This window comes from Lathyrus oleraceus, chromosome 4 (genome assembly GCF_024323335.1).
Source record: "Lathyrus oleraceus cultivar Zhongwan6 chromosome 4, CAAS_Psat_ZW6_1.0, whole genome shotgun sequence".
Classification (NCBI taxonomy): domain Eukaryota; kingdom Viridiplantae; phylum Streptophyta; class Magnoliopsida; order Fabales; family Fabaceae; genus Lathyrus; species Lathyrus oleraceus.
Window position 1 is genome coordinate 44,494,483 of NC_066582.1, and position 20,240 is coordinate 44,514,722.

General features: G+C 33.8%; 1 protein-coding gene across 1 annotated transcript; it reads left to right on the forward strand.

Moving 5' to 3' along the window:
• Positions 1 to 16,045: 16,045 nt before the first annotated feature.
• On the forward strand, positions 16,046 to 20,086 carry LOC127138775 (CBL-interacting serine/threonine-protein kinase 1). The gene is made up of 12 exons (XM_051065296.1): positions 16,046 to 16,476; positions 16,784 to 16,846; positions 17,881 to 17,952; positions 18,032 to 18,139; positions 18,236 to 18,316; positions 18,397 to 18,576; positions 18,666 to 18,881; positions 19,003 to 19,110; positions 19,231 to 19,347; positions 19,453 to 19,515; positions 19,639 to 19,713; positions 19,803 to 20,086. Exons 1-12 carry the CDS (start codon positions 16,267 to 16,269, stop codon positions 19,851 to 19,853), a joined length of 1,344 nt encoding a protein of 447 aa, XP_050921253.1. The 5' UTR covers positions 16,046 to 16,266; the 3' UTR covers positions 19,854 to 20,086.
• The last annotated feature ends 154 nt before the right edge of the window (positions 20,087 to 20,240 follow it).

The window sequence follows — 20,240 nt, forward strand, 5'->3', positions numbered from 1 at the left end:
AATTTGGACAAAAAATGAGTGAGTTATGAATTTTACAAGTTGTGGCATCAAAATGAAATAAAGAATGAAAAAGAAATAGAAATAATATAAATAAATTAAAGAGGAAATGGCATTCTTGTAATACTAATGCGCCTGGCCAAAACGGCGTAGTTTCAGTTAGATTGCATGGCGCGCTCTGATAGGCTAAAACATGGCGGTAAACACGATTTGAAATGAGGCCAGGCGAAATGAAGATCAAACTCACTATTTCATCGCGTTCTTCATCAAGAACCAGTAAGAAATTCCAGAAAATGAAAATCATCAAATCGCAACCAAAATCTACAAACTTATAACCAAACGAACCGTCTTCCAACATAGATCAAAGATATACAAACGATTTCTCCTAATTCCTAACATAGCAGCGGGATCGAGCAAAAAAAGATATGAACACAAAACTTCCAAACACGATTTCTCATCCTACACCTAACCAAATCAAAAACTAAGAGCATCATGTTCATCTACGTTGCAAGCTCTACAAAAGCCATGTAATAGTTGAAGCAATGAGGAGATTCGAAAAATACCTTGTAGATGATGGCAGATGTTGATTTTGATGTTTCACGATGCCAAAGCCAAAAACAGATGGAGATTAAGGTTGAGGAAGATGAATGGAATAGCTAGTTTAGCTTCAGCACGATCCAGATGCAAGAATTATCAAATCACCATTGATGAGCAAGCCTTGAACAGTCCACGATCTTGAGGTTTTTGGCACCAATTCAGCAAAACAGAGGGAGATTGAGGCTTGTGGAGAGTGAATCCAAGAAGAATCAGCAAAAATGATGAAGAATTGATGAAGTTTTGATCAAAAATGCTTGATGAGATTTTGAGAGTTTTGAGAAAATGGAGGGAAAGTTTGTTATGGATCTTGAGAATTGTGATTGTGATTAGCATTTTCTGTTACAGTTAACCATTTATACCTCACACTAATCCATCTCTTAATCTCAATTATCCAAAATTTGGAAGATTAGTGTAATTGCATTTTTAGGTGCTATGTCAAAAATGACCTTGCCAAATATTGCAATGTGACAGCTCATGACAGTTCACACAACTTCTAAATGGTATTTGGAGTGTGTTGGAATGGTTCTCATGTTCAAATTCCAAGTATTGCTCAAAATCACATATTCACACAAAAAATGCACTTAAGTCCACTTGAAATTTGACTTTTTGCATTGACCATTTTTGATGAATTTGGACCATACACCATGAAAGTACATGTGAAATGGGGTTTGCTCATAAAAAGATCACTCAATTTGGACATTCCATGTGAAAGTTATGCCACTTTGATTATAGGCATTTTTGGAAAATGAATGGACCATAACTTGCCAACCATACATGGGAATTTCGAGTTCTTGGACTTTTTGGAAAGGTGAGAGCAAGATCTACAACTTTCATGTTGAACAAATTTTCATTTGAAGCTTTTTTGGACATGTAATTTTGTAGTGAAAAACTTTCCATTTTTGGAAACTTCCATTACAAGTCACTTTCTATTTTTGGAAATTTTTGTCCTGACTTTATTTTCTTCATTCTTGAGCTTTGACATGTCAAATGAAACTTGTTTCAACATGAATGAAGTGTATCCAACTCTCTCCCACCTCCAAATCCATAAAATCAAGCACAGTTGACCACAGTTGACTTTTCAACTGATAGATGAATCTGGCAATGCACTGATCCATCTGAGCCCCAATTCTCTGATGAAATGGCTCAAGGATGAAACCCTAGCCTCCATAAGCTCAATACAGTCACATGATGATCCCCATATCCATTATAGACCTCATCTCCTTGCCATGCCTTGATTGGCCCAATGCAACTGATTAGGGTTGACCATTGGTCAAAACCCTAATCTCAAGGTATCTGATCAATCTTCTGAATCTCCTGGATGATAACAAAACCATGATGATGATGATGTATCATTTCAACCAAGATCAAGACCAATCTCCTTGAGAAACCCTAATTTGGACCACAACCCTCAGACAGTTAATGATCCAGTCCAATGAAACCCTAGCTTGCACCATGACCTCTTCATCTTCTGATCAAGACTTAGGAGGATGCCTTGCACAATGTAACCACATGATATGCAATATGCAATTCCTAATGACCTAAAAATGATATGCAATATGTTAAGCCAGTCCCAAGAGAGGAGGGCAAATTTTGAGGTGTTACAAGGGGATGGATTGTGATATATGAAATTCTATAATAAAATTGTCCTTTTGTTCCCACACATCTATTTTATGGTGTTGTGGAAAACAAATATAGATATATCTTGACCAAAGGGGATAAGGAAAAAGTGTAGCACAATTTGAAAGAAAAAACTATTATCATTATCGCGTTATGTATTGATGAGTTTTTGCGTGTTTCTCACTATGAAACAACAAAAGAAATGTGGGACACCCTTCAAGTTAACTATCAAGGTACTACTAAGATAAAAAGGACTAGGATGACCATATTGACCCATGAGTATGAACTTTTGAGAACGAAACCTGAAGAAAACATTCACGATATCGAAAAACTTTTTATTCACATTGTAAATCATGTGAGATCTTTAGGTAAAGTTTTTAAAAATGAGGATTTGGTTATAAAAGTTTCGCAGCCTAAAACAATATAGTATGCGAAAAAACAACCGGGGAGAAAAGAAATGACAGAAGAGTCGCCATCGCGCGTTATTTATCCCAAAGGAGGGAAAGGAAACGCTCGAAGTAAACCTGGAAAAAGGAAAGGAAAAGACAAGGTCTCGCAACCAAATCTCGGGTTCGGGAGCCGATTATGCGAAGGGAAGGTATTAGCACCCCTACGCATCTGTAGTACTCTACGGGATCCACTCTTGTTGTTCTTGTCTAAAGGGTGTGGGTTAATCTAATGTACTATTTACTAAAAGGGGGGTTAAAAGAAAATGACTCGCACGGATGTCGCATCCACTGCATACGTATCTCATCTGGATATGAGAATCAGAGTCTTCATAGCTCGGCTACCCATGGGTTAAAGAGGAGTGTGCTCGCTAAGACATCGCGTCTTATGCCTACGTATCTCACCTGGAATGAGAATTAGAGCAAGCCGTAGTTCGGCTACCTACTGTTTTGTTTTGGATGAACGACGTTACTACGCAATCTACCGGATGCTCGACCTTTGGAGACTTACTCGCCTGTAGTAGAAGGAATTAACGTGTTCTTAGAAGAAGAAAAATCAATGAGTTTGTTTGTGTTCTAGGAATACTCATGCAAAAAAAGGAAGTCCTAGACAAAGGAACAGTGCTACCTTAATTGACATGCAGACGAGAGACTATACGAAGCCTAGCAATCCTATGGGGAGACGATCACACCATACAAAACAAACATGCATAAAACACGCCAACAAGGGGCTCAAACATACACGGGTAGGGCTTTAGTCAAGAGGGGTCATATCAACCTCGACAAACAAGCCATGGAAAAGGTAATCAAATGGGCGCTTAACCACTGACATTGAACGTCAGGGTGAGCAGATCAAAAGGGTAATGAGGATAAGACCTCATAGCTCTTAACCCTAGACAGGGTGAGCTCATGACAAAAAGTGGGGATTCAGAAAGGTGGAACCCTCTCCACTGACTGACCGTAGTGTGAGCTTAAAGAATGACACACTGAATAACGGGGGATTGACTACTAATCCCTTTTATCCGTCAATTGCCTCTTCATGGAGGTCTTTAGCGCTGATGCCTCCTTTTGGAGGTCTTTGGGCACAAAAGTAAACACACAAAAACATTGCCTCCTATCGAGGTCTTCCAGCTAAGAAAGCGGTAAAATACGGGAAAGATGTAAAAGGGATCAAGAGATCTACCACACGGATAAAGATCCGAAGTAACAGTAACTAAAGAAATAAGAAACCCAGAGATCTCTCAAGCTAGCACCATCAAAGAAAGCAAGTCAGTACAAGTAATCGGAATAAATCTCCAAGTGGTATCCCATAAATAAAGTGGAACACCAAGCAAGCTATCTCTTCAGAGTCACGTGAGCCCTCACAAAAACTCAACAAACAGGTTAGAATAATAAGACGGGGTGCAATCAAGAGTTGAACCAAACAAAAGAATCATAACAACAAAGCGTCAGGTAAACAGTGCCCGGATGCAAAAGAAAGCATGTCATAACAAACACCAAACAGATTAGAGAGCAAACAGAAAAAAAAAACAGCTACTGCCACGATCGCTACTGCTTCGCTTAGCGAGGTGCTAGCGAAGCTTCGCTACAAGTTCGCTTAGCGAGGTGCTAGCGAATGCCTGCGGGTTTTGGTTTCTTCCTTGATAACAGTACGATTTCGGTAACCCCAAACCCTATGGTATCCATCTCAGAAATTAAGTGATCAAACATTCGAGGCATTGCTATATTCATACATATCTAGACCTGCATGCAAAACCTAACGATACCCACTCTTCCCATAATGCCTCATACATTTAGAAATTTCAAATTGGAAGGGTAAAGTAATAGGAACAAGGCAAACCTGATTGGCAAGATCGGTTGAAATTGAATTGCACCGTTGGGTTTGCAGAGCAATCCTAGAGTCTTTGTATGAGAGAGGATCGACAGAGGTGATGGGTTTTTTCTTCAGTGTCCGGAGGCTGCTCTGAATTCTGTTAGCTTCTTCTCTAGCTATTTCTCTTCTCCTGTTAGGTCAGGGTTTTTTTTTGGGGGAGATGGAAGTCTAGAATTTATAACCTGATTTTCATGGCTTTGTGGGCTCAAATGAGAGAGGTCCAAGTCCAAGATTTTTTCTGTTATATATTTTTTATTTTTAAAACGTGTGCGCTTCGCCTAGCGAAGGATTTGCTCGCCTAGCGAGCATGACAGATCAGCCTCGCTAGGCGAACCATTCTGCTGTTTATCAATATTTTCATCAAACACACTCAACCTATCTACATTGTCTACAACATACACTGAACCTACCTACTTTATCAGCAACAAATACTCAAACGCATTCAATAAAATGTCTCTACTAACCATGGATGATGAACATCGAGGAACAATCGAAAATATTGCAACATTTGTAAGTTATTATTTAACTTCCCTAACACTATTGTTTATTACTTATTCTTAATTATCTTTTGTTAGGACCAAAAGAGATTTCGATGTCGTGTACATGAATATGTACCACATGACCCTTTGATAGAACCGTATTTACGAGCATGCAATTTTGGTAATCTACTTAACATAGTCTCATACTCAGTTGATTACAAATTTATTCTTGCTTTGGTAGAAAGATGGAGACCTGGGACCCACATATTTCACCTTCCATTTGGTGAATGTACCATCACACTTGAGGACGTATACATGTTGTTGGGTCTTCCTATCGATGGTAAGGTCGTAAATGGTAGAGTTAACCAAGATAACTCTATATGCGAGGAATTGTTCGGTGCCCCTCTGTGTGAAGACACAACTATGTGACAAACTTCGGGTCAACCTAGGGGTCAAGGTATTAATTTAAAATATCTTAAATAATATTATTCAAGTATAACATTAAACGAAGAATCAACTTAGTATGAAAAGATAATTAAAGCTCGTTGTTATATTATGATTCTATTTGATAATTTTTTATTTTCGGAAAATACTGGTAATACGGTAAATATTATGTATTTGTCGTTGTTACGAAACATAAATAAAGTAGGCACATATAGTTAGGGTCCAGCTGTTTTGTCTCATCTATATAGTTCGTTGTGTAAAAATACAAAAAAAAAACGTGTACGTTTTATTCTTGCGCCTATTTGCTACAAGCATATGATTGGTCGAGAATGTCGTCACTCGCCCCGGTCAACGAGAAGCCATCCACATTCCCCTACACAACAAAGTAAGGTTATCTTAAATCTTCTAATTTGTTAGACTTTATACTACAACTGAATGTAACTAATATATTTTCAATCTTTTCGATCTAGGTGGTCAGTCCTGGGGATGAACTACAACAAGTGTCCCAAATACGCTGTAGTAGTCTATCACACTCTTTTAGACCATATTGGACCAGACAATGTATTACTACTAAACAACTCTACTTTTGATTTAAAAAAATTATCAAATTAAATATTCTTTAATCATGTCAATTTCTTATATAGTTTATCTAGAGGTGGTATTTGGGTCTTGACCATCAGGTTAACGATGATGACGTTGCAGTTTGGACAGCAAAAACACCAATCATCTGTTTCACTACTGTGGAGATGCACCAGAGTGACCGTGTGAAGCTGTAGTTCGGCATGCAACAACAAATTCCATAACCTCCGACGTGTTTGGGAGATTGGCATCAAGAAAGAGTCGATGGTCAATGAGATTCTTCCAATTGGAGATACTTTGCTAAAGAGATGTGTCGTCATTGGAGGAATCGACGTTAGCACATCTTAAACGAACCAATCATACATGGTGCTAGACCAACTCAACATTATATGGCTTGGTTTAGGTTGGTTACAACGACACAGTTTGTGTCTGAGCCAAGGTATTTGATTGATCCACGCCAACGAGTTTCGTCATCATATGCCTAATAACAAATCCTCGCCCAACAACTAACTCCACACCATTACCGAACTCAATTACGGCAGCGCCGTTGGCTGCAATCCCCCAACTATTGGGGAGAAATGATGACAAATTTGTCACCTTCCACGGGACATTCCACATGACCTTCACACCAGCCACCATTGCATCATGTCAACACTCAAAGATCTCAAACACCACAGGGAAGTCGTGGGAGACCTCGAAGGCAAGCTAACGCATCGGGATGTGGAACAGGGGGCGTTTCGATCGGACGGGTCATTGATTTTCTTGTCAATTGTTGTGTATTTTAGTTTTATATCATAATATTATTAATCATTTTTCATTTACTTTTTAATTTCAATTTTATATAATTATAACAACAAAAATTACAAAAATAGTCAAAACATGACTCACATGCAATGGTGTATGCTCTTAATGTCATAATGCATGCGCGAATTGCATTGGTCTTATCTGCACACTAACACCATGTGCATTGACGCCTTGGTGCAAGTACTACATGCATGCGTCATGTGCATTGACGTCTTGGTGCAAGTATTACATGCATGCGACATACCAACTGACACATATTTTAGATGGATGTTTTTATTTATTTGAAAAGTTGTTATATTGATAATTTTTTAAAAAAAATGTGTTATTTTGATTATTTTAAAACAAAATCGCAAAATGTTTAGAAATTTAAATTTGAATTTGGGAAGGTAAATAAGTGACCCATCATATCATCATTGGTAATGGTTAGATAAAAGAAAAAGTCTTAAAATAAAAGAGAACATTCTCATGGTTTGGCTAATGTGTATTGTGCGGTGCCGTCCTACAATGACTTTATTTTATTTATTACCGACGAATGACTATTATCATATTATAACACTTAAAAAAAAAAGTGTAACACAAGGTTTAGTTTTATATTTTTATAGACTTTCGGTAGAGTTTCTTGCGGCTCTATTGGCAAGTTTAGAGAAAGACAATTTTTTTTAGAGATAACCAAAAAGGAAAAAACAGAGAATTTTATATTTTTATGCTAGTGTATTTTAATATTAAAGATAATATAATAATATAGATTTCATATAAAAAAAGTTTATTCAAATTCTTTAAAAAATATTTAATAAATTTTTTGGTTTTTTCATTTGTTAAAATTTTATAGTACACAAATAAAATTAACTCTCTATTTAAATAAAAGAATATTAATTATTTCATCTTTTCTCTCTTTTTAAAAGAAATAAAAATAAAAAGCACGGTCTTAAAAATTGTTTGGACAAGTTGAGATCTTGAAGCATATTTCTGTTATATTTTATAATTCTTGGTTTAAATTTTCAAACGAGAAAAAAATATTTTGATATTGATATATTTTTGAATTTGTGTCAATCAAGATTTCGGGAGTTATAAATACTCCCTGTTCCTTTTTAAATGTCACTTTCTTGATAAATTTTTGTTTCTTTTTAATTGTCACTTATAGAATTCAAGGTAATATTAAATGCACTTTTGTCAAAATTACCCCTATGCAATTATTACAGAGAGAGAAAAAATAAAATGAATGTAGGATATTATTAAGGGTAATATAGGTAAAATGAGAATTATTGTTTAAAAAGTAACAATAATGATTAACTTTCTTGGTATGTGTAAAAAGTCAAAAAATGACACTTAAACAAGAACGGAGGGAGTATAAGTTTCTCATATTTTTGTAAAATAAGTTGCAGAAGTTATATGTGATAGAAAACCTAGTGAAAAATAAAGATAAATTTCTTTAAAATTATATTATAGAAATTTGGTAGCCTTTTGGGATCATCAAAGGGATTAGTTTGTGTGATTTTTATATTGAGAAACACTTGAGTATAAAATAGTGTTTGTTCTTAGGAATTCCATAGACTATTTTATTATAACTCATATTGTAATCTCTTGTAACAACTTTTGAAGTATATTGAATTAGATAGACGCTCTCTCTCCCAGGTGTAGATTGATTTGATCGAATTGGATAAACAAATTTTTTCTGTTCTTGCCTATTATTATTTTTATTGTTTGAGGCCATTTATCTGTTTGTCATTGTTCTTTATCTTACACGTCAAATTCTTTTGTGTGATTGAACTCTGAATAATTTCTTTGAAATGATTTTAATTATTATATCAATTTCATAACAAGCGGTGTCCACCGTGGAGCAAAGGGGTTAAGTTTACAAGTGAGCACCATTGGTTTCAAATGGGACATCGAGAAGTTTTTCGGAGATAACGACTTCGGATTATGGAAGGTGAAGATGCAAGAAATACTACTTCAACAAAGGTGTGTAGAAGAATTGAATGGAGAGACGTTGATGCCTGCAAGCCTCTCACAAGCTGAGAAGATCGAGATTATGGATAAGGTTAGAAGTACCATTATCTTGTCCTCGAATATAAAGTATTAAGGAAAGTCGCGAGGGAGAAGACCGCGACTGATATGTGGGTCAAACTTGAATCATTATACATGACAAAGTCATTAGCTCACAAATTGTGTTTGAAACAACTTTATTCTTTTATATGGTGGAGAATAAATCTATTGTGGAGCAGCTGACAAAATTTCACAAGATCATTGATGATTTGCAAAATATATATGTGAAAATTAAATATGTGGACAAGGTTTACTCTTGTTAAGCTCATCACCCAGATCCTTTGAGCACTTTAAGCATGCTCTTCTTTATGGCAAGGAAGGAACTATCACTTTGGATAAAGTCCATACGAAAAGGAGTTATCAAAGTTAAAAGATTTAAAGGTTATCAATAGTGGTGAAGGCTTAAGTGTCTCAAGAGGAATGGGTGAGAGTAGAGGAAACCAGAAAGAGAAGAGATCTAAGTCAAATTCCAAGGCCAAGGTTTTGATATGTCAAAGTTTAAATGTTTCACTTGTTACAAAATTGGTCACTTCAAGAAGGATTGTCCCGAAAGAGGGAACTAGGGTGATTCTGTTACGATTGTGATTTCCCCAGAAGAATATGGTTATGAAAGTGTTGGTGCACTTCGTTGAGGCCCAAATTGAGATCCATACCCCACGATTACTTCCTGCGCCCCTGCGTCTTTGCAGCAATAAACGGGCCTCTGCCTGAGGCCCAGTCCCGGATTCCGTTTCATACCCCCTAATTCCTGCTATAACACACCCTGGCCCAATATTAAGTTATCTTTTAATCCTCCATTTAATCCACAGTGACTTCTTGATTATTTGGTGTTAATTCCTGTTTTTTATAATCTTGATGATTGGATGGTTAATTAATTTGGGATAGTTCTTGATTTTAGATATTAGGAATTAGCAACTTTGTTGATTAATTAGTTAATAGAATTGATTAGTTAATTAGGATTTAGAAATTAGATTTAATCCTTTTAATTAGAATTAGTTCTTAATTTTTCTAGAATTTACTTGATTTGATTGACCATACCATGAGTAGAATTTAGTAATTAGGTTTTGGTTATTTCATTTTGTGGATTGTGTGTGGATTAATATGGTTAATGGTTGATTTTACCGTGACTTTTCCATTTGGTTAATTTCCACTCAATTTGATTCGTACGATCATAGTCATTAGATTAATTCTTGATTTTAGATTGTGAATTTTCTATTTGATTAATTTTGGTTATCCTAATTCATGTTTAGGTAGATTTTAATTTTTAGAATTAATAGTCACTTTAATTGGCCATTTAATCATTTCTTTGGTTTATGATCATTTTGATTAAATTGAAAATCCATTTCAATTTAGGTGATGAATACTTTGTATGTCTAACTTCATTTGCCATGATCATAGAATAGATCTTTGATTTGTTTTTCTTTGATTAATCCATTACCTTTTGAATCAATTCTAACCATTGTATGTACTTACATATTGTTGCACCATTCTCATTCATTCGACTTTATCTAATGCTAACTCGTTTGTTGTTTTGTGTCCACATGTTGACTTTGAGATGCAAGCTCACTCTTAGCTAGCCATGCTCCTAACCATTTCATTCTCATTCAATAGCTTTGTATTGTTTGAAATATCATGCCGCTTGTATGCTTTAGGCATTGTATTTAGTTAATGATTTGTAACTTGTATTTTTCTTTCATTCCCTTATGTTGTATTGTGTGGATTCATCCCCCTATTGTGGGTTAAATGTTCCCCCTACCCTTAGTTATGTAATAGCTTAGATTTATTACTTTCTAGTTGGTTACCATGCATGTTAATAATTAAAGATAAAATACAAAACGATAAACAAAGCATCTCAAAAGAAACAAAAGGTACTTGATTCAATGTCAAGTTGTTTTTCCGAATAAAACTCACACCATTGCAACGCGAATGCTTGATCCAATATCAAGTATTCTCCATCCACTCCAAGATCCATCATTCACATCTCTTCTCCAATTCTATTCTCAAACTCATTCTATCTCTCACCTCCATTCTTCACTCACTATTTTCGTAATAAATTCACACACTTGATTCAACGTCAAGTTCCTTTTTCAAAACCATTTTCATAACAAATTGGAATGCAAATGGGGTGTACGTATTTGTACGCAACATTCAAGTAATTGGGTTGTCGGTCGTACCTAGCCTGAGGACCTGACACTTGACTTTCCCCCTTAATACATCTAATGATTCAAACAAGTTAGATCTAAGTTCTATGAGGATGAAAAAGAATAGTTAGAACTTCATTATTCTCTCAATTCCCAAGTGCTTTGATCATTGACCGTACTTAGTCAAGGGTCGAACACTTGCCGCCCTCTAAGTTCCAATGATTAAACTTGCCAAACTCCTTTCATAATCAAAACTCTTTTTTGGATGAAAAAGAGTGGTTAGGACAACATTGTCCTCTCAACTCCCGAGTTATTGGACCATTGATTGTATCTAGCCAAGGGTTTAATGCTTGTCTCCATGCATAAAATTGACCCCAACAAATCAAATAATCTTTTGCCTTAGTGCACTCTTCAAAACCTTTCAATAAGAACGTGTTACTTCCGTTCTACCGTGAACGAAGCTTAAGCCTCCATGTGCGAGCAAGTAATGTTTAACTGCTAGAGTGCGAACCAAGTGTATCCACTTTATCGCAAACAAGCAAATACTTTCCGCTCCCATGATAGAGTATACAAGCAAGTGAACAGTAGCGCGTGAACGTCAAGACTGTTCAGTAAAAACAACCAAACAAATACGTCATTTTTGAGCCGAACTACGAAGCTTTGACTTCCCTATTGCACGTATGGGGATACGTAGGCACGAGGGCCCAAATCCTTGGCGAGCACACTAACTTAAAACTTATTTTCTCTCCCATCTCATCCTTCATATCATTCCCGATAGCAAGCAACTTACAGATAAATAAACATCCATACGCATTTGATACGAGCAAGTGGTTTCCATGGAGTACCATGGATGTGAGGGGTGCTAACACCTTCCCCTTGCATAACCGACTTCTAAATCCGCTCTTGGTTGCGAGACCATTTCACTCATTTGGGGTTTTATCGCTATTTTCCCTTTCCTTTGGAATAAATAAAATCCGGTGGCGACTCTGTATTTTTTGCAGCGCTTCAGTGGGAGAGGAATGAAAAACACTTTGGGGTGAACTCATGAACCCTAACTCATAGTGTTTGTCTTTAAACACTCGGAGACCCAAGAATGCATGAACAATACTTGAAATAAAGAAAGGGATCAAAAATACTTATGAAGCCCAAATCATGGCTTTTTCTTCCTCCATTGGTGGTTCAGGAATGTAGGTTCGATCACAAGGAAGAGCGTGAGCAGTAACTTTAAAAGCAAGCGGGATTGGAAGTTGTTGTGTTGAAGTTGAAGAAGAACCCATTATTTTTTAATTTTGACGAAGGAACAAAAGGAAAGTTTGCAGAAGTTGAAGATTTTTAGGGTTCTGATGAAGAAGAAAGTGTGAAAAGGAAAATGGAAGAATTAGGGTGTATATACAGTGGGGGAAAACTTTTCAGTGTTCTCTCAAATTTGGACAAATGTCATTTGATTTTTCTAACTTGCAATCAATTAAATGATTTCTTTATTGTGATTTAATCTCGTGGCCTACAATGTCCTAGGAAATTGAAATCATTATGGCTAAGTGCATTCACTTTCAATGACGATGCAGTTTGGTAAAGTGGTCATGATGACTATGATGTACGCAAACCACTTTAAATAGTGTCGAGCAGTTACTAAAAATTCCATTTTTCTTTCATCTTGTGTATATGATCGAAATTCGCATTTTTAGCAGGCATTTGTTAGCCTGAGAATTTTTGATTTAATATTTTGACAATAAAGTTGTGATATGAAGGCATGAAATTTCTAAGTATAAAGAAACGTGGCTTTGGTTTTGGCATCTTGATAACTTCGATTGAATGGGTGAGTTTGACTCGTTTATCAGATGTTTTGGGACTTAGTCTATTTTGACTTCAAGGTTTAGATAACCTAGAAACCTACCAAGCCTGGTTTGGAAGAATCTCATGAACATATCCATAAAATTAGGACCACTCTCTCTTTAAAACATGTTCAGAATCTCGAAAAGGCTTATGGTAATTTGACATATTTGATAGAAATAGAAATGAAATAAATTCACAGGTTAAGTACAAGTAGTTAAATCATTTTCACGTTATGCTCCAAGGTTCGACAGAATAAACATTCGAAAGAAACTGTAAGGAGATTTAAAAGACGGCTTGAAACAACAAGAGTGGTTCAAAACAGTTCAAATGTCGAAGACGCGTGAAAGCATACTAGAAGGCTGAAGCCCGCGTAAAGGAGTACGTATCGACTATTAACATTGTATAGTATATAAGACGAGTTCAGTCATGTAAACAAGGGTCGTAAAATTCATTAATTCTCTATAGAACTTAAATATCCAAGTCACAAAGAGAAAAGAGTTTGTGAGAAGATGTATGAATTTGCGCCATTTCTCTTAATCTTTTAAATTCGAAGCTATTACTTGAATGATTTTCATTATGTTCTTTGTTTAATCTTTATTTTCAAAGCAGTTACGCATTCATTCTAGTTAGAGTTTATGTCTTGATTTTCGACATTTAAACATCAATATTTAAAGTACAAACATATTTTTCTTAAATCTTTTACACAAATATGTCTTGGGATTTTTTCGAATTTAATCTTATAAGTGAACAAAAATTTATGATTTGATATACCAAAACTAACAGATAACAAGAACTCACATCTATCACCTTGAGATTTTGAATAAATATACGGTGTATTTATCACAAAACATACTACATATAAAAAAAACTACAATAAAAATATTTTCTCGTATTGATCCATAAATTGACAATCTAACAACATAAATATTGTTTGTACCGAAAGAGATGACAATGATTGAATGAGGTCAAACCAATATACATGTGCAATAATTTGAAACCTAGCATCAAGATAGCGTCTTGTTTCCAACTGTTAAAAAAATCAGCTTCAACTATTTTTGTTAGAATACAAAATAGTCATGATAATATCCGAAAATCATTATTTAAATGTAAAATAAATAAAATAAAGTATAACCCACTTTCTAAATGGTCGAAAGATGAAGAAACTTCGTTTGGAGATGCTACGACAAGGAAGGAAGTATATGAGGGTCCCGTGAAAATAAAATAATTTAGAGTGCATCACAAGAAAAAGTATACATTATGATTGTAAAAACAAATAAAATAAGAATTATTGTGTGTGACTTTGTTGACAAGTTTAGAGAAGAAGGAATTAAAAACTTTTGTCAAGAGACATAGAGAAAAAAACTTGAGAAAATTTTCACATTTTTAGATAATATTCTTTCTTGTTGAAATGCTTAGATAGATATTTATTATTAATATATGTTTTTTTAATAATCAAATTATTATCATAATGTGATTTAATTTAAATTACCTTAAATGTATTTTTTTTGTCTTCTTATTTTAAATTTTTAAAATTTTAATATCTCATTTTTAAAATTCACGCTTTTTTTTCTATTTAATAATTTTTGAAATTTTGTAATTTTAATTTTTACGTGTCATTACTATCATGGCGTAATTAAGTCAAATTTGACGTGTCATTTAATTGAAATAAAAAAAATTAAATTATAACCTAATTGTAAATAAATGAAAATGTCAACATAAATTGGTGATAAATTTTAGCTTAGATATTATGTATTAAATGAAAACGTCAATTACATAAAATTGATACAGGACAAAAAAAATCTTTAAAATTATTAAAAAGGAGGGTCAAAATATTTCATTTTTGTTGGAAAAATTTTTCACTATGGACCATTGAATATTGTGAGACTTTTTTTCTAAAGCAATATCTTTAAGAGAGACACACCACATATTCACCAAAAACCTTAAGGTGATAGGTGAATGGATTATCTCACTTATAAATGCTCAAGTCTCCACATTATCAATCAATGTGAGACTATTATCCACGCTACTCACACTTGATATATTCTCAATAATTTTAAAATGAAGAATTAAAACTTTAAAAAAATAAATTAGTGATCAAAGTTTATTAACCTTTTTAAAAATTTGTTAAAATCTTGCAAAATAAATTATTTAATATATTTTTTATTTTTTTAATTATTGATTTACAAATATCAATAATTTATTTTATTATTACATTATATAAAGGGAATGACGGATGCTTTATAGTTACATAGGCTTGTAACATTGACTCAACTAGATTAACAAAAAATCAATTATATTTATTGTCTTTTAGTTTTAGTTTTTCTTTAAAATTTCCATATTAGTTGTTGTTTTAACAATTAATATCAAATAGCAATTAATCTTAGTACAAAATTTGAAGTAATACAATTCGGTGGATTATGAAAAATAAGGCTTAAAGGTCTATTAGTTCAACAAAGTTTATAAAAAAAATATGTGTGAGACAAAATCGAACGATATGGAAGATATCGATTAGACAAAGATGGAAGAGAATGTTGCATGATTGATTTGCTTATGTATTTTAGGCGAAGTGATGTGTAATATACTAGACCTGATAGCGTCGAATGAGGTTTGAAACAAATTAAAGAGTTAGTATATATCAAAGACGATGATGAACAAATTATTTGTGAAACAATGACATCCAGTCAGGGAATGATCTAATTTGCAACATCATGTCAATATCTACAATAATATAATCACCGATCTGTGATGCTTGGGATGAAGATTAACACCGAAGATAAGGAAATTGTGTTGTTATACTCATTATTAGGTTCTAACGATCACTTGATAAATCTATGAAAAGGACACTATCGATTTTGATGTGATAACGAATGAATTCAAGGCGATGATCTATACGATGATCTATACGTAAAAAAAAAAAGTCAAATTCGTGAATGGAACAAAGATAACAGAGGTTTAATAAAGAATAGATCTAAATCCAAGACATTAATCTCTTGATTTTTTTACACTATCAATAAATTAGAAATGTTAAATAATCAAAAACACGTGAGTTTATTTATCGTATACAATCTTTTACAACTATATGTTGTACATTTTTATTTAAAAAATTGATAAAATATGATGTATACTTTGAAAATCATTAAAAAGTAGTGTAATAAATATAAAAGGCGAGTCGATAGTAAGTTTTGGAAGTATTTATAAGAGTGGTTGAAAACCAAGATGTATAGAGAATGGTGTAGCATTCTCTTTCAATCTCCATCCATTTCATCTCTTCCAATTCCCTTCTTCCAAATCAAGTACTTTGCTATATTTAATTTCTTAACCATCGTCTTATCTACCCTTCTTCTACTATCTCATGTGTTACACATTGAAACAAGAAAAGCATAGGGGATTCACTGTCACTAAAAGACACAAAAATGGTGATGTTGAACCTTGGAAAGAAGCATGGTAAGAACAAGTTGGAGAATGAACAAGGAGTGAGACTTGGGAAATATGAGTTGGGTAGGACTCTTGGCGAGGGCAATTTCGGTAAAGTAAAGTTTGCTAGGGACACTCATTCTCAACAACCTTATGCTATTAAGATTGTTGACAAGAACAAGATCATTGATCTCAATATTACCAACCAGGTTTGTTTCAAATGCATTTTTTCATTCTTCTCTCACCATCACTTCTTTAAATTTTGCACATTTTAAAGATAACTATTAGTTATATTGATTATAATAATTTATTTTATTTTATTTATCAAAATGTTTTTATTAATTACAATTAATAAAATTATTAGTGGAATTAAAATACCATAAATAATGTCAAAGTTCAATGAACTTGCCTAGTCTAACTCAAATTTTATACAATAGGGCCAAAAGTATTCAATGGTTGACATAACATATTTTTTGTTTTAACTATTTAATCTGTAAATGGTTGTGAAAATTGCAGATAAAGAGGGAAATAGGTACCTTAAAGCTCCTAAGGCATCCCAATGTTGTTAAATTATATGAGGTAATCATTTTGATATTCTCTATTGTTTTTTATTATAATTCTTTTTTGATGAATACTATTTAAAAAAATATTTTTTAATAATGATATGAAGAAGATAATTAAAAAAGAATAATAAATATTTTTAAAAAAAAATACTAATAATTATTAGTATTGTAAAAAGAATTATAACTTGATATAAGTATTTTTCTTAAAATGACATGTAATAAATAAATATTTTTTTAGAAAAGGTAATGGCCATGTACTGTCACGTTAAGATTATATTGTTGTATACATATCTTATCCAAAAGTGAAATGTTTATATTATTGAGAGCATGAGTGGAAGTTTTATACATTTAAATTATTATTTATTGGTCTAGTTTTTATAGATTCAATAAAATTCACAACAACAACAACAACAAGTCTAGGATCCTAAAAATGTCAATGGATGAAAATGTATAAAAGAAGTTAGTCCACGAATTATTCCTCTTTGACAAATTCTGCTAATTATTCTATTTATTCATTTATTAATTTTTTAATTTTTATATTTTTTACAATTTTATATATTTTAATATAATTTTTTAATTTTATTACTACTAAAATGATTGAGTATGGGTGATGAATCAAATCAGAGCAAAGCAAGAATCCAGCTATGGTTGTAGAAACATTATGTCGAAAAAAACGTTGTTTTGTTACCTAGGAATATCCTGTTTTGTGGGAGTCTTATGTCTTTTTGAAACTAAATAATCATTTTTGTTTACACATGATGAAACAGCGTGAGGATAACAAATCAAATCAAATCACGTTACCAATCCTTTTTCTTTGTAACATACGTTTTTGGATGTCGTGTTTACCACTCTCTTTTGATCTTACTTATCTTCTTCAATTCAAATGTTAATAATTACTTTATTATAATCATGCATGTTAGTCCCACTAGTAGCACGATTTTGTCAGTGTCGGTGTCGCGTTTCTGGTGTTCGTATAGTGTTTCTTTGTATCGACTTGCATTATAATTGATGTTTGTGATTATATATTATGATGATTATGATTACCTATAGGTATTGGCTAGTAAAACAAAAATTTGCATGGTACTTGAGTACGTGACTGGACAAGAGTTATTTCACAAAATTGTAAGTAGTAACATTTGCTTCTTGCTAATGTCTGTGATTTTCAGTGGATGATACTTAATGATGTTAACTGTATTCATAGGCTTCCAAGGGTAAACTTAATGAAACCGAAGGTAGAAAGCTGTTCCAGCAGTTGATCGACGGCGTGAGCTACTGCCATAGCAGAGGTGTCTTCCACAGGGATATCAAGGTTCTTTTCTTATACCTGTTTGGATTGATTCATTTCAGCTTTTTTCCAGAAGTTGAAATTGCGTTACTTACTTCGTGATGCTATTATCTTTTGCAGCTTGAGAATGTACTTGTGGATGCTAAAGGAAATCTAAAGATAACTGATTTTGGCCTTAGTGCTTTACCCCAACAATTTAGGGTGAGAGCTAAAGTAATGGTTTCTTCTATAACATTTTGTTATTGGCTTATGTGATGTTAAACTGTATGAAAAAATTTTAGGAAGATGGGTTGTTGCATACAACATGTGGAAGTCCAAACTATGTTGCACCAGAGATTCTTGCTAATAGGGGATATAATGGTGCATCATCAGATGTATGGTCATGTGGTGTTATTTTGTATGTACTCCTAACAGGATACCTACCTTTTGACGATAGAAATCTCGCAGTTCTCTATCAGAAGGTATTTTTCAGATGTTGTCAATTCTCGTTATCGGTAGCTACTAGGCCTATCAGTGTAGTTTGTGAAATTTGTTCTTGTGGCGGTAACAGGTTTCGAAAGGAGATTGTCAGATGCCGAAATGGTTATCGTATGGTGCACGAAACATTATAAAGAGGATTCTTGATCCCAACCCTGAAACCAGAATAACAATGGCGGGGATCAGAGAAGATTTGTGGTTCAAGGAAGGATATAAGCAAGCAGATCCCGATGATGACGAGGATGAGGATGTATACGTTGACAATCGAGCCTTTTCCATCAATGAATTGGTATACACGTGTGAACTAATAACTGTGTCTATGACGGTAAATTTGGCAGAACCAAGGTGTGCCACCGTGATTTTGCCTTCTTTTTCTTTGTTGTAACTCAAAATGATTCTCTTGGTCGCAGACACATGAAGAAGAAAAAAGGAGATCGGAATCTCCGATCCGTATCAATGCATTTGAGTTGATAGGGATGTCTTCAAGCCTAGACCTGTCTGGACTTTTTGAGAACGAGGTGAGAGTTCAAGTTACTTAGCAGGAAATTCGCATTGTTATATATTTTGAGCAGAATTTTTCACCACTTCCCGAGAAAATTTCACTCATTTTTTCGCATACTATGTGGTTTGAGTTACAGGATGTATCTGAGAGGAAGATAAGGTTTACAACTAACCTTTCAGCCCAAGATCTGATGAAGAAGATTGAAGATTCTGTGGCAGATACGGAATTTAGAGTTCGAAAGAAAAACGGCAAAGTTAGTACTAGTGTTGATGTTTAGAAAAGATACTTCTATTTGCTAAAAACCTGCATGTAAAGTCATGTTAGTCTAGTTTGACCAATAATTGAATTAATCTTTCAGATAAAAGTGATTCAAGAAAATAAGGAGCATAAAACCCCTGGCAGCCTCTCGGTGACAATAGAGGTAGTCGATGTTCAGAATGAGTCATAGAGCTAAACCGTTGTAACTGATATTTGCATATAAATTTCTGCATAATTTGCAGTTGCACGCATTAAGAAACTAACTTTGCCTCTTAAAATATAACAGGTTTTTGAAATAAGTTCATCATTGTATGTAGTAGAAATAAGAAAGTGTTATGGAGATGCCTCTGTATATAGACAGGTATTTATACCTTCTCTCTCTCACAAACACAAGTTATTCTTATCTGAAAAATCAGACCCTGATGCGTAAATATTTTTCATGTGGTGCAGTTATGCAAGAAATTATTAAATGATTTCGGTGTTCCCCAAGGAAAGCACTAGTGAGCTCAGAAGTGAAAATATTCGGAATGGCATATCGAAATTGTGGCATTCATTGATCTTACCGGTCATTGTGACTTTTCTTCTTCTTATATATAGAAACAAAGGTAGTAATATGTTACAGAATAGTGGCAGCAGTTTTGAATATAGCATCAATTAAACAGTTGAACCCTGAACATCTCTATGTAAAAGCTAAATTTCAATGATATTGAAATTGGATATATTTTCTTGCATCAGCTTCATTGTTGTTTCATCAATGAACTTAATCATCAAATAACAATCCTGCCTATGTTAGTTTTGCTATGCATATCCGGTCTCGAGACCGGATAAAACTTTGGATAATCAACTAGCATCTCGGAAAAGTTAGAACTGTTTAATATGATTGCAATA